The 16,420-nt window shown below is 36.8% G+C and overlaps 1 protein-coding gene across 1 annotated transcript; it reads left to right on the top strand.

Moving 5' to 3' along the window:
* The first annotated feature begins 249 nt into the window (after positions 1-249).
* On the top strand, positions 250-15,858 carry LOC115450713. The gene is made up of 9 exons (XM_037447489.1): positions 250-369; positions 7,132-7,221; positions 8,235-8,273; positions 8,811-8,991; positions 11,427-11,594; positions 12,911-13,065; positions 15,008-15,134; positions 15,517-15,525; positions 15,695-15,858. The coding sequence occupies exons 1-9, from the start codon at positions 298-300 to the stop codon at positions 15,841-15,843; spliced, it is 990 nt and encodes a 329-aa protein (XP_037303386.1). The 5' UTR covers positions 250-297; the 3' UTR covers positions 15,844-15,858.
* Positions 15,859-16,420: the final 562 nt, after the last annotated feature.

The raw sequence follows: 16,420 nt of genomic DNA, 5'->3' as shown, positions 1-16,420 counted from the left end.
GTATTTATTTCTTATTCACTATCCTGGTGATATTATGAAATCTGGTAACATTATTTAAACAACAGATAAAAAATAAGTAATTAGTGGCAGGGAGCAATAAAAAAGATGCATCCTAAAAGAAAATATCGTAGATACATACTAATGGCTCGATATTTTAAATGCTACTGTATAGAAAAATAAAATAGTTATATTTTGATAAGACTAATTGGTTTATTTCGTTGCGATAGCAATTATTTTTAACTACGCCTTGATATAAAAATAAAAATCATTTAGGTTGTTTTACTGCGCCGAAGCAGTATGATACACAAATCGTTTATTTTATTTAATTTTTTTTATATTCTTCCTTTAGTTATTTGTGGATATCCACCGGTATGTTTTTTTTTTATTAATTTGTGTCATAAAAAAAATAAAAGCTTTTTAAATCTGAATTGTAATTATAGAATAATCTTTACTACTTGAATATTGAGTGATTGAATATCATTTTTATATAAACACTACCCTTTGCTATTGGTTTGTGAAAAAGGCCGAAATATTTTAACAAATCCACCAATATCCTTAGAGGTCGGAGACGAATGCAGTAATGGACATTTTTAGTTTTTTACATGTAAGTTTATGGTTTTTTTAGGCTGTATGGCTAAGAGCCTTTGCCTTCTCCTTAAGGAGTAAATCAAACCAAAAAAAAAAAAGTTTATGGTTTGGGGAATCTTGTTGGAAAAGCGCGGGAACCTTCAAGTGATTAGGCGGGCTTAAAATATATTTTAAAATTTTTATATTAAAATATAACGAAATCCTGATAATTTAGTAAAAGTAAATAAAACTACTGATAAGATATTAGCTCAATAAATATTTAATTCATTTCTTGCAATGGGGAAGGGCCGAACGAAGAAGCGGAAAAAAGATAGCTTAGGGGATACTGTTGAAGATAAGCCTGAGGAAACCTCAGGTGATTCTTCATCCTCAGAGTGTGAAGAGGAGCAATTAGAGGTTGTAAAATATGCACCATATTATGTCACAGACTATACAAGGAGATATCCTGAAGATGCTGCAGCTGCAGAGTTTGTAGTATTCGTAGAATCTGCAGATAATCAACGTTCCATTGGATCCAGGGATCTGCTTTCATTATCTACTTGCTTAAAAAGATTTAACAAAGGGGTTAAATATCTGAGAAGTTTAAATAAATTTAAAATTGGTGTTTATTTTGAAAAGCCTGGTCTTGCCAATGCATTTTTAAATAACCAAACTTTCCTAAAAGAATATCATTTTAAAGCCAGTATTCCTGCCTATTCAACAGAAGTTACAGGCATTATAAGAAATGTACCAATAAAATTAACAAATAAGAAAATTTTTACAATGTTGTCTACCTATAAAAAAATCATTTGTGTCCGAAGATTTTTGCGCAAAACTAACACTGACAATGGTTTTATTCAACAGCCAACCCAAACTGTAGCAATCACATTTGCAGCTTCTGTTCTTCCAGACCATGTCGATTTAGCAGGGTGGAGACATGACATCACAAAGTATGTGCCTCCAGTCAAACAATGCTACCGGTGCTTGAGGTATGGCCATTTATCTAAATTTTGCAAAATATCTGAACTTTTCTCCATATGCAGTGAAAGCCACAATTACTAAACATGTAACAAAACAATGCAAGAAGCTTTATGTGTGTACATTGCCAGGGCAACCACATCAGCATTTCTGGTGTATGCCCTATAAAGAAAAAGAAAATAGAAGAGAATAAAAATAAATACATGCCCAAATCCTTTGCAGACATTTTTGATGAAAAAAATTTTCCTCCTCTCAAACAAAAAAACGCGATATTGACTTTCTCACCATTCTTAACTCAGACAATAAAGCATTAAACATTTTAGTTGAGTCAATAGTTAAAATTGTAACCTTAAGTAAAACTAAAGATACACCCATTTGCTCTAAAAGTGTGCTTGACATAGTTAATGAAACATTCAAAGCTAAAAATATTTCTTCTTCGAATTCACCCACAATCAGTTAAATATAGTACAGTGGAATGCACAAAGTCTTTTGTGTAATCGGCATATTTTACCCAATTTCTTTTTGATCATTCAATTCATATAGCCATTATATCTGAGACTTGGCTCAAACCTCATCATCGTTGCAATATAAAAGGTTATTCTATTGTGCGAAATGACTGTGGCAATCATCATAATGGTGTTGCTATAGTAATTCACAACAGTATTTATTATGAGAATATAGAGACTTATTGTGATGATTCGCTACAAAACGTTGTAATAAAAATAACAATAAATAATAAGCCGCTTTCAATCGCTAGCTTTTATTGTCCTACTAATTGCACCCCTACATTTACGAAATCTAAATTTATCAACTTAATTAACAGTATTCCGAAACCGGCCTTTTATATCAGGGGATTTTTAATGCACATCATGTCTTGTGGGGTTGTTCTTCAACTGATGCACGAGGCAGAGACATTCTCGATTCCCTCGATGATTGTGATTTAGTGTTATTAAATGATGGACATGTTACTACGGTTGGCACTAACACTTGGCGACCTAATGCACTGGATCTTTCATTTATTAGTCCTTCATTGGCACTTAATTCTGAATGGTGGGTTCATGATGATCCTTTAGGCAGCTATCATTTGCCAACAATGACTAAACTTTTGTTGAACAATAGTTTTCCTCCTGTCTTTAGTGAATCTGCAAACATGAAATACTTTCGGAAATATAATCTTCGTATGATCAACTGGGAAACTTTCTCTGTTTTAGTTAATAAAATGCTAGACAATTCTGATTTTTTATCATCTGAACCACTTGAGTTATATAATAAATTCTATAACATTATTATGACAGCTGTTGAGCAATCAATTCCACAGAGTAGTAATAAATTATTGCACTATCAAACTAATTCTATTAAGAACATTCGGCATCAGACAGTTCCTTGGTGGAATGAGAGTTGTGCGTTGGCCGTCAAAAATAGTAAAGATGCTTATATAAGGTTCAAATACAATCCTACACTTGAAAATTTTAACGAATTCAAAAATTACAAGCTCGAAAAAAAATTGTAATAAAGCGAGAGAGGAATAATAGTTGGCAAGAATTTTGTTCAAAATTATCTCGAGTAACTCCTGTTTCTAAAATTTGGCAAACTATGCGTAAATTTAATAAAACTTTCTCATCATCTTCCATGTCGACTACATCAGATAGCTTATGGATTAACGATTTTTTAAGGAAATATTCTCCAGACTTCGTTGAACCCCATCATGATTTTCATTCTGGGACCGCTCGTTTAAATATCAATAACTCCTATCTCGTTGATCCATTTACTTTAGAAGAATTAAATACAGCCATAAAATCTCGGAGAGATACAGCGTGCGGATTAGACAATATTTCATATAAAATGATCAAAAATCTCTCGTCATGTAATAAATTAATTTTTCTAAAAATTTTAAATTCTTTATGGTGCGCCTCTCTTATTCCGAAAGAGTGGAAAATGGATTGTTTGGTTCCAATACTCAAGCCCGATAAATCTCCCAATAGTCCGGATTCATATCGACCAATAGCATTAACCTCATGTGTTGGGAAAATTTTCGAACAGCTTCTAAAACTTCGTCTTGAATTTTATATCGAACATAACCGCCTTTTACCCAACAATCAATTTGGTTTTCGTCGCGGGATGTCTGCCTGGGAAAGCCTTGCTCACTTTTATACTGACGTCAACTCTGCTTTTAATGAAAACAAACATCTGGCATGCATTTTTCTAGATGTTGTGGGTGCTTTTAATAATATCAATATAAGTTTGTTGTCTACATCTCTATTAAATTTGGGTATTCCAGATAAAATGGTTCATTGGATTTACAATTTCCTCTCGGGTAGAGAAGTTTTTTTTAATATAATAATAAATTTTATGGACCTAGACTTTCATTTAAAGGTGTGTGTCAGGGAGGTATTTTAAGCCCCCTGTTGTATATATTATATATACATCGATTAAATATAGTTTTGGGATCGAGCGTTGTAAATCTGCAATTTGCTGACGATTTAGCCATATACTGCAGCGGTGATGACTTGGTACAAACTAAAACTAAATTAAATCTGGTTCTTCAAAATCTTCACCGTTATTTAAATTTTTTGGGCTTAGAAATCAATCCATATAAAAGCAAAATAGTAATATTTTCTAAAAAAAGCCTTAAAATTTCTGTATTTTCTGTTTTTATATCACAACATTAAAATTCCTATTGAAACAAATGTGAAATTCTTAGGAGTTCTTTTCCATCAAAATTTAAGTTGGTTAAAGTACGTCGATTGCTTAATAGTAAGGGCTATGAAAGCTACAAATATTCTCAGATCCTTAGTTGGCTCTAAATGGGGAGCAGATCCAAAGACTCTTTTAATGCTTTATAAATCGTTAGTTAGAAGCCATTTTGAATACGCATTCTTTTGTTATGCTTCCTCTATTAGACTGATCGATAAAATTGAGAAAATACAAAATAAAAATATGCGTTTAATTCTCGGTGCCATGAATACATCTCCTATTAACTCTATGCAAATTGAATGCAATTTACCTCCTATGAGAATTCGCATTCTAATGTTGTTGTACAAATTCATCTTCAAAATGGTAACTATTTCCAATAATACTTTACTCTCTAAACTTAGAAAAAATTCCGGCACTTATCTTACCGATAACTTAGATAAAATACTAAATGTTACTACCGTTTATAATATTTATCACAATGATACTTTACCTTGCTATGATGGTGATTACGAAAGTAAGTTCAATAATATTAAAATTGTCATTGATAATGAATTGGGCAATAAGCATGATGTATACAACAGAATTTCTGAGTGGCAAGAACACATTCAAGTATTTACAGATGGAGCGAAGACTCAAGATAAAGTCTCTATGGCTATCTACGATTTGCCAAACAGAATTGGATATGGATTGAGACTTCCTGACGTCACGAGTATATATACTGCGGAGGCATATGCTATTGTTGCTGCTTTGGATTATATAGAAGACAAAGTACAATCAAATTTAGAATTGAAAAAATGGATTATAATTACTGATTGTATGAGTGTGTTACTGGCTTTAACAAATCCTATGTACTCATCTGGTACTCATTTTATCATTTACGATATTCGCAAAAAGTATTATAAACTAACTATGCAAGGTAAAATAGACATTGTCCTTTTCTGGACACCATCTCATATTGGCGTTATTGGCAATGAAAGAGTTGATTATTTGGCCAGGCTTATCACAAACACTTCGTACGTGGTACCATACAGAAACATAAAAATTCCAATATCAGACTGTTTAGTATTAATTAAGAAGGAAATTCAAGACTTATGGAAGCATCATTGGGAAGACAGTCTTCAACGAAAGGGGCAGTGGTACAGGTCTATCAATCCAAATATTATGACTCCCTGGTTCTATAAAGGTAACTTTGTTAATAGGCGTTTTTATACAACAATATGTCGTCTGCGAATCGGTCATGGACGATTTAATGAGCATCTTCATAGAATGAACATTTTGCCATCACCATATTGTACATATTGTAATTGTGGCCTAATTCAGTCTTTGGATCATATATTTTTTGAATGCAGCGACTTTGCTGTTCAACGACTTTTGTTGATTGAAGAACTTTTACGTATTTATGGAAATGCCGAGAGTATCCCGCGCTCTTTGCAAACGATTTTGAAGAATCGGCAATGTTATCTCTCTTTATGCAACTTTATTTGGTCCACTATTGGAGAAATTTGATTTTTGTACAAATTAATTAAGTGAAGAATTTTGTGAACTCTTATTTTGACATGTTGTACATATAATATGGAGATTTCTACATGATAAATAGATATAGACAGATCATATACTTGAGGATACAGACATGGCTTCGGCCTTATAATTGAGACTATTTCAGACATGGCTTCGGCCTTATAATTGAGACTATTTCAGACATGGCTTCGGCCTTATAATTGAGAATATTTCAGACATGGCTTCGGCCTTATAATTGAGAATATTTCAGACATGGCCTCGGCCTTATAATTGAGACTATTTCAGACATGGCTTCGGCCTTATAATTGAGACTATTTCAGACATGGCTTCGGCCTTATAATTGAGACTATTTCAGACATGGCTTCGGCCTTATAATTGAGAATATTGCAGACATGGCTTCGGCCTTATAATTGAGACTATTTCAGACATGGCCTCGGCCTTATAATTGAGACTATTTCAGACATGGCTTCGGCCTTATAATTGAGAATATTGCAGACATGGCTTCGGCCTTATAATTGAGACTATTTCAGACATGGCCTCGGCCTAAGAATTGTGACTATATCAGATATGGCTTCGGCCCTATAATTGAGAATATTTCAGACATGGCTTCAGCCTTATAATTGGGAACGTTGCAAACATGACTTTCGTCTTATAATTCAAGAATATTACAGATATGGCTCCGGCCTTTAAATTGTAATAAAGAAGGAGTATAAAAGAAGACAGACTAGGCTGTATGGCTAAGAGCCTTTGCCTTCTCCTTAAGGAGTAAATCAAACCAAAAAAAAAAAAAGTTTATGGTTTGAAAATTTTGTTTTACCTTTTTTTTGTACTACGTGATTTCTAGTCTACCGTTACCCGGCCCTAATCAGAAATAAAATAGGAAATCAGTGACTCTATTCGCACCTTCTACATATTTTTCTTATGCGAATTTTTTTCACTGTTATAAAAGTGAAAATATCTTCCAATACTTATTGAATATCGACCTGGTGGTAGGTCTCCCTTATGTGAGAGTCCGCCTAAGTAGGTACCACGGCAATATATTTCTGGTACCAAGTAGCAGTGTGTAGTCACTGTTGTGTTCCGGTTTGAAGGACATTGTAGCCAGTGTAACTTCTGAACATAATAAAACTTAACATCTCATGTCTCAGGAAGGCGAGCGCAGTGGAATACAAAACAATACTTTGTAATTCAAGGTGTTGGTGTATCTACTCTTTATGGATCGTATCGCTTACCATCAGGCGAACGGCAAGCTCATCTCGTCATTCAAAGCAATAAAAAAATATATATTATACTCAATAAAAATATACCTTCTCTTATAATAGTGTGTAAATCATATAGCATTGTAAGAACATGGCGATAACTATTTATTTATAGACTGGAGATGAAGTTCAGGCAGGCAGCGTGTTACTACCGGCCACTAGGAGGGGGAGGTATTTAGCTAATATTGTTAGAAGACAGGCTGTGGTAAGTAATTCTACTATATAGAAATAATAATAATAATACCAGCCCTGTATTGTATACTGTCCCACTGTTGGGCACGGGCCTCCTCTACTACTGAGAGGGATAAGGCTTTAGTCCACCACGCTGTAGTGCGGGTAGACTTCACACACCTTCGAAATTCCTATAGAGAGCTTCTAAGGTGTGTAGGTTTCCTCACGATGTTTTCCTTTACCGTTAAAGCAAACAATAATTCACACACACACACACATAATTTTAGAAAAGTCAGAGGTGTGTGTGTTTTGATTTGAACGTGCGGACATTCGTCTCAGCTGTCCGTTCCACAACCAACTAGGCCATCGCCGCTCCTATATAGAAATATTTGTCTGAAATAGTACTTTATTAAATGAATCTGTTCACGCTCGATTGTAATTATTATCTTGTGAACATGGCCGCCGGGAGAGGGTGCAAGGGGGTGTACGTGCACCCCACTGTCCGGAACAAATCACAATAAAAATTACTGAATGACAATGAGAATCATTGATCACAGAGGTTTTATTATAGTTTAGAATATATAAATACCCGTGCATAGATGTATATATACTATGTACTAGATTTCGCGTTCCGAACATTCACTGTGTTCAACTGAATTGAACTGCAATCCATTCAAACTGACTTTAGTATGGTCAATAATGATAGCTTGTAGTTGTGTACGGAGTGGCGCTCATGGTATAAGAACACGAGTCTAAGTGTAAACCTGGATTTTAATTAAATATATTAGTCAAATAAGTAAAATTATTTGTTGTTCAATTGAATAAATAGGTTATAACAGTGACGTTTTGCCATTTTAGTTCAGATTTTGAACAAATAGTTTATATGGACGTTCGTGTCTATATGTCAATGTACCCGCGCGATTATTATTTGAAAAAAAAATACATAAATTTGATGATTTTGTGTAGTACCTACTATAGGATGCAGATGCACCTCCCTAAAAATAATCTTAGCGGCGTCCATGCTTGTGAACATAATTATTATTTCAGGATGGAACCGGGATTAAATTCAACAAAGATGCAGATAGGGTATGTATTATTCTTTAACTACAGACGGTATAACACGCCAAAATTACGTATGCAGATAGAAACCTAGTTATACCTCGTACCTAGATATGATTCGTTCAAATTTAAAAAGTTCATCACTAGAGAGGCAACAAAATATATTTTGTTTTCATTAGTTCTTTTTTTAATGATTACACAAAAATAATTGTTATTTTATAAGACCTAAGGTCGTGGGGTTGCCATATAGGATGAAAGAGGGGATGAGGTTCTATTATTTGATACGTAATCCGTTCCCTTATTTTCAGTTAGGTAGTGTGTATAACCTCTATTATTTTATAACTTCACTATAAACATTCTATTATTGATTGCGTCCACTGGAACGGGTCTGGTCCAGCCGCAGCGCATAAATCTATCTTATCCATTTTATATAGGGGTGGGTTCATGAGAAATAAGTTGCAGCGAGTTACTGCGACCCGATCGGTCATTATGGACACGAAACTTTAGTGTCCATAACTGGTGCTTCTACTTATTTTTTTCCAAATGTGTCTATGGCTGATTCAGATGAACGCAGAAGCGAAAAAGAAGGTAGATGTGCTATCAGAAGAACTCTTACCGTACATAATCGCAGAGCAGGAACGACGAACAACGCTTTACAAAAGGATCATGACTGCGATTCAAAATGGCGAGAAGGGAGTCACCATAGCCGAGTTGCGGAACAAACCACCTCTTATTATTAGAAAGGGTGCGATTGATTTTGGTTTTGTTCGCATTTTCGCTATTCTAAAGTAAACAAATCAAGAAATCATTACATAAATCCATTTCTTTTTTATTATAAGGGGAACTATCAAGTAATTCACCTATATCACAATATGCAATATGGCGCCATCTAGCTGCCAATAATTCACTTTCAAAATGCTTCCAATAATAAAAAAATGACAAGCTGTTTCAATTAATTGCTAGCATAATCAACAGTTGAATATTTGACAGTAGCGTGGCTCGATGGTGTAGTATCGCGTGCGCGATACGACACTGCTTTAAGAGCCAGGGTTCGAATCCCTGGCAGTAATTATACTCAAGCCATAGTCGCTATAGCTATGGTCTTGCTCCCTTCTACATCAACGGCGAAAAGTAGCTGTATTAGCTGCACCTCTGTCTACCCCTTCGGATGTAAAAGCCTTAAACAAGTATCTCATGTGTAGGTGTTTTTATTACTTTCAATATTTTGATAAATAAATTTATTTTGTTGTAATAAAAAATAATTTGCCTCAGAGGCGTAGCTGTAATGTACGCAGTACGAGTACAACTATCGCCCTGAGGTTCTAGGTCCGAATCCTGGGTCGCAACAAAAATAATTGCGACTGGGTTTTCCCGTCTTAAAAATTACTCAGTCGCAGCTCGGAGTCAGGGAGTTGGCGGTGTGATATCCCTGTGCCTCGGCACGTAAAGCCGTAGGTCTGATCTCTCTCCGGCCATGTATCACCGGACTATGAGAAGGAACAGAGTGCTTGTGTATTGCACACTCGTGTACTATAATATCTCCTGCTGATCTCTCTCCGATCATGTCTCACCGGACTATGAGAAGGAACAGAGTGCTTGTGTATTGCACACACTCGTGCACTATAATATCTCCTGCTGATCTCTCTCCGATCATGTCTCACCGGACTATGAGAAGGAACAGAGTGCTTGTGTATTGCACACTCGTGTACTATAATATCTCCTGCTGATCTCTCTCCGGTCATGTCTCACCGGACTATGAGAAGGAACAGAGTGTTTGTGTATTGCACACACTCGTGCACTATAATATCTCCTGCTGATCTCTCTCCGGTCATGTCTCACCGGACTATGAGAAGGAACAGAGTGCTTGTGTATTGCACACACTCGTGCACTATAATATCTCCTGCTGATCTCTCTCCGGTCATGTCTCACCGGACTATGAGAAGGAACAGAGTGCTTGTGTATTGCACACACTCGTGCACTATAATATCTCCTGCTGATCTCTCTCCGGTCATGTCTCACCGGACTATGAGAAGGAACAGAGTGCTTGTGTATTGCACACACTCGTGCACTATAATATCTCCTGCTGATCTCTCTCCGGTCATGTCTCACCGGACTATGAGAAGGAACAGAGTGCTTGTGTATTGCACACACTCGTGCACTATAATATCTCCTGCTGATCTCTCTCCGGTCATGTCTCACCGGACTATGAGAAGGAACAGAGTGCTTGTGTATTGCACACACTCGTGCACTATAATATCTCCTGCTGATCTCTCTCCGATCATGTCTCACCGGACTATGAGAAGGAACAGAGTGCTTGTGTATTGCACACACTCGTGCACTATAATATCTCCTGCTGATCTCTCTCCGGTCATGTCTCACCGGACTATGAGAAGGAACAGAGTGCTTGTGTATTGCACACACTCGTGCACTATAATATCTCCTGCTGATCTCTCTCCGGTCATGTCTCACCGGACTCTGAGAAGGAACAGAGTGCTTGTGTATTGCACACACTCGTGCACTATAATATCTCCTGCTGATCTCTCTCCGATCATGTCTCACCGGACTATGAGAAGGAACAGAGTGCTTGTGTATTGCACACACTCGTGCACTATAATATCTCCTGCTGATCTCTCTCCGATCATGTCTCACCGGACTATGAGAAGGAACAGAGTGCTTGTGTATTGCACACACTCGTGCACTATAATGTTTTTCACAGAGCTTGGATATATTTATATGCAACCAATTCACAGAAATGGCTCATAGATGTATTAAAACTGTGTAAAATCGCATTGGTATTAACTGTTATGGTGTTATAATATATGTATAAATCTATATATTATATAAAAATTTATCCCTATTTCCCTTGGTCACGCCATCACGCGTGAACGGCTGGACCGATTTCACTATTTTTTGTTGTGTTTGTTATTGTCAGGAGAAGGTTCTTATGAAAAAAAAATCAAAATATTGCGCCGAAAATTAGAAATTTCACGAAAATATTAATTTTACATAACTGTCAACTGTTTGAAATAACTGTCAGCGATTGACAGAACGCGCGCGTGCATACATAGTTAAGACGGGACAACGTCTGTCGGATCAACTAGTAACTAATAAATACCTCCTGCGTGGCTGTCCATTGTTCTTTGTCGTTGCCGAAATTCAAAATAATTCATTCATTTTTAGGTCTCATGTATCGGTGTCCAGCTAACCGAGCACCGAAAGAGCCCGATGGCTCCGGTATTATAATGTGCGAAGAAGATATCGAACCCACACCAGTGATGTACGACTCCTGCCTCAGCGCGGAGGATAAGGAACTCTACGTCGCTGAGAATAAGTACTTCTTTTGTAATCGTGAGTGTTTTTCATTAAGAACCGTATTCAAGCAAATGGCCTTGAGCATTTGTTTTATGAATTATCGCTTGCTTTGACGGTGAAGGAAAACATCGTGAGGAAACCTGCGTACCTGAGAAATTCTCTATTAGGAATTTCGAAGGTGTGTGAAGTCTACCAATCCGCACTACAGCGTGGTGGACTAAGGCCTAATCCTTCTCAGTAGTAGAGGAGACCCGTGCCCAACGATGGGACAGTATATAATACAGGGCTGATATTATATTATTTGTTTTATATCTTTTGGCGGGAATATGCAATGGTTTACGAATAATTTCTTTAAACTAGCTATGCTCGTGACTTAGTCCGCTTGGAAATCAGTGGCTAACAAAGTTTTTCCCACCTGAATCCACCCACGAGATTTTTTACAACCATACAACTTCAACAGTAATCGTTATATTTTAGTCAATTTACATAAAACCGTAATGTATTAACCTAAAGCTTCCTCAAAATTTACACTATCTTTTAGTAAAAACCGTACAAAAATCCGTTTAGTAGATTTAGAGTATAGAGGAAATCGATCAAATACAGATAGACAGCTTTTGGGGACTTTATTTTATAATATGAATAGATAATTATCAATTTTAGCGCTGAAAATTTTAAGAGAGAAAGAAAATTTTAATGTACAAAAATATTCCTTATTAATTGTCTATTGAATAATAGTGTTGGTTGTAAATTAAAACGATGTGTACTTTAGGAAAAGCACGGAGTAAAATAATTTTAGGCATTTTTATTGTGAAATTAATAACACAATATCCATATTATAAAAATAATATAATATGGATAATTGACGTATATTCTATAGACACGAACGTCTGTATAAACTATTTGTTCAAAATCGAAACTAAAATGACAAAACGTCACTGTTATAACCTATTTATTCACTTGAACAACAAATAATTTTAATTATTTGACTAATATTTTATGCACATCCAGGTTTACACTTAGACTCGAGTTCTTATATCATGAGCGCCACTCCGTACACAACCACAAGCTGTCAATATTGACCATAGTAAAGTCAGTTTGAATGTATTGCAGTTCAATTCAGTTGAACATTGTGAATGTTCGGAATGCCAAATCTATTACGTAGTACATATATATCGATGATATGTATATTGTTCGCGACACTAACCCGATGTCGTTTAATTTTGACGTTCCTGATTGGTTGAGAGACCGCGCGTCATCACGTGGTATTCTCAACCAATCACAAACGACGCGGAGTCGTGTTTTTGCCTCATTCTTGATCTCACTATAAACGCAAATTTCAACCCAATCCCCAGGTCATAAAGTCGAGGGTCCAGATCTACCGCGCAACGGCAGCACTGTGATTGGCTGCGCTCCGATAGAGCGAACTTCACTCAACTACACTACTAACAAATGCGCCCTTGAAGATACCGATGACGTCCTCGTGCATTATAGATATTATCCTGATAGGGTGAGTATTGGGGTGAAAAAGGGCTCAGGGATAAAAAAGGACTCAAGGGTGAACAAGACTTGGGGGTGAAGAAGTACTTATGTAAGGGTGGAAAAATGGCTCCGGAGTGCAGTGGCGAAAGATGAAACTAAAAAGAGAACCCGACACACCATATAGGGCCTGTAGAGTTGGCTGTGTATTTGATGTAATGTATGGGAGTCGCAACTCTAGCTATAATGAAACTCCAAAGACACTGAATATATTATGTATTTCAAAACTCCAGAGTACGTTTAATACACAGAGGCGTACTTAGATGGTAATAGTAACAAATCGTAATGCGTACTAATTAAACAAAGACGCGCGTTGCTTTTATACGGGAGGTATGGTGTGACACAGCGTTCTCGCACAACTACGCACGTGCACTTACATAGCTGCGCAAGTGTGTGTGTCCCAACAGGGCCTAATATGCAGCAATGCTGTCTGTAAACCGTTGTGATAATAATTAGATTCTATATAAATTCTACATAAAGGGAAGCCGAGAGGGTTATATGGACCCTTCGCAACTGCAAGAGTAATTAGGAACGAGGGGAATATTTTAAAAATATCTTTTTTTTACAAGATATACAATTGTTACATTTACAAGGGTTGGCTTTTATAAACACATCGGACTTCGGTGAGCGCTTTGTACTCGCAACCCTTGAAAATTAAGTGATCTGAGAGCAACTTACTAGAGGGTTACGAACCTCGGCTCAGGACGGTCACTGGGAGAGGATGGGACATCAACAATTAGGGATAAACGGTACTAAACAATCTATCCATTACCGTATTCAGCACGGAGGTCGGAACTATTGGAGGGGTCGGGGGGACGGGGAATGCGGCGAGGACGAATTGCGGCCTTGTAGAGTGTACATACATGCATATCGTAATGGCTTTATCCCTAAATGGTATACTTTGTGGCAGTATAATTAGTATCCTCACCGCTATCTCGTCAACATCCATGGAACTACGAGACGACCTATGTGGTATTGACACAACTGTAGTGATTTATCGCATAGTAATCACGCAAGATGGCGATAAACGATCCTGGATTGCGATTGCAGAATTTGCGCGTAGCGCTGCATATTTACCGCCTCCGAATTAGAATCGTCGGAGGGGCCGCGGCCGGTCACTACATCTGCCTGACTGGAAATCTTCCCCTTCCATAGAGGAACGTAGCCATCTGTTCCTCTACAGCGGTGTCTACTTTTACGCCGCTAAAACTTCATCATTTTGTCTCCCGCGTTGCTATAGAGGAACATGGATAATTAATATTACCAACTCGTTATTTTATTTGATTAAAGTCGTTGCGGGATGACAGATTAGTGTTTGAGACTCTGAACTTCACCGCTCGGTGTCATGTGCCCTCGATCCTGGCTTACAGGAGTTGTAGTGGTGGGTGTGAGGCGGGAAAGTCTCAAATGGTGGGTTAAAGTGATGAGCCTATTGTCATCAACAGGGCTTCAAGCTGATATTGAGCAAACCCAAGATGTCCATTAGATTTTCTGTGGCACATCATTGCTTAGGTTTTTGCGAGTTACATTTGAATTATACATTTATATTCCATTATTAGTATACCCGACATACAATTATTTTTTAAATTCCCTCAAATTTCTAGTTTTTTGCTGATGGTGTAAAATTTGTATACCGACCGTACTCAAGATTGTTCGCGGTTCGTGTAGTACTGGCCGAGACGCGTCCAACACACACACATCGCGCCCCGACAAAAATTCCCCCCCCCCCCCCCCCACACTTACCCTTATCTCTGTTGACCAGATAGGGTGCAGCTATACCGGCACGAAAGCCCATTTTTGAAACTTGCCGCAAAGCCTAGGCCGATATTATACATCGTGTGTATGTATGTTCGCGCATGTGTGTGATATTACTATCTAGTTGCAGTTTCATATCCCACACAAAATAATTTCAGACGTACAAATTCGTGACGGAGCTAGACCCTGACAGGGAGGTGTGCGAGCATTGGAACCCATGTCAGATCGGGTATATCTACAGCCTACCCTCGCCGGACCAGGCCACTATAGCCAATGAGCTGTGGCGTAAGTATCATTACATATATAAAGGTAAAAGAGTATAGTATAGTTCAGTGTGGGTAATACCGGATTATAAGGTGTAATATCGGATATATTATTAGTCTCGGATCACGAGGTAATTCCGGATCGTGCGGTAATACCGGATTATATAGTAAACCCGTTGTTTCAAGATGCAGTCGTCTTGAAACAATTAAGTGAAATTATATTCTATTAATTTTTAAAGTTTTTTTTTTACATTTTAATATTATACTAGGTATTGCTCGCGGCTCCGCCAGCGTGAATGAGTTTATCCAGGAAAAGTCCCGTTTCTTATTTTCTTCGCGAAGTAAAATAAAGTAATGTAGTTTGTCATATTATTAATGAATTAATATTATTGTTTTATTTACAGACGATTACAGTAAGTAAAAATCTTTAAAGACACTATCAAGTACTCATCTTCGTTGGAAACTTATCCAATATTTCCCATCCTAAGAATTAAACCTGGGACTTAATTAGTACACATAACATTGTGCTATTAAATACTAAGGAACAAAGGTGTCAATTTGAATATTTTGTTTTATTTCCAGTGGAAAGTAAGTATGATTTTCATTGTTTTAACACATATAAATCTTATAGTTCTAAAAGCTGGGATAAATATAATATACAACTGGGTTTCCAAGGGCACAAAATGGCGGCGACAGACTGTAAAAATTTCGAAATACAAAAAACTTACTAAAAGCGGATACAATCTATACTTATGTGAAGACAACAATGAACTCAAAAACCTTATAATGAGACTCTTCAGACGAATGCAGCCCATTAAAAAAATGTCACGTAAGCGAATACCTTACAGTAAGACAGACGTATGCAGATCAATAAAAAAAGGTCACGTAGGCGAACATAGCACTTATGACAGACTAAGGTACAAGATAATAATAATCATGATGCAGAATTACTTATATAACTACATACAGTTATAGAAATATTGTATTAATAAAATTCTCCCGTGAAATCAGCGTCAAAATTGATTGTAAAATTAAGCAGTTATTTATATTTGAAATACTGTGTGCAGAGGAGTGTAGTTGTATCGCGTTATCGCTTTCTTACGTAGCGTTATGCATGACACTTGATGACGTCACAGTTTGCTCTTACAGTTATTTGACAGCTGCCCCTTTCCACCCAATTTCAAAGCTTTATAACTTATCTATTATTTCGTGGATTTTCAAAAATCTTTTTCAGTTAGATTTTGGGTGACATGCAATTGTAGTAAATGTATTTTTAAAAAGTAATTGACTATTCTATTGTAAGTGATT

The sequence above is a fragment of the Manduca sexta genome, chromosome 1, assembly GCF_014839805.1.
Source record: "Manduca sexta isolate Smith_Timp_Sample1 chromosome 1, JHU_Msex_v1.0, whole genome shotgun sequence".
In the NCBI taxonomy this organism is placed as follows: Eukaryota; Metazoa; Arthropoda; class Insecta; order Lepidoptera; family Sphingidae; genus Manduca; species Manduca sexta.
Note: the sequence above shows the minus strand (reverse complement) of the source record. Positions and strands in the feature narration are given on the sequence as shown.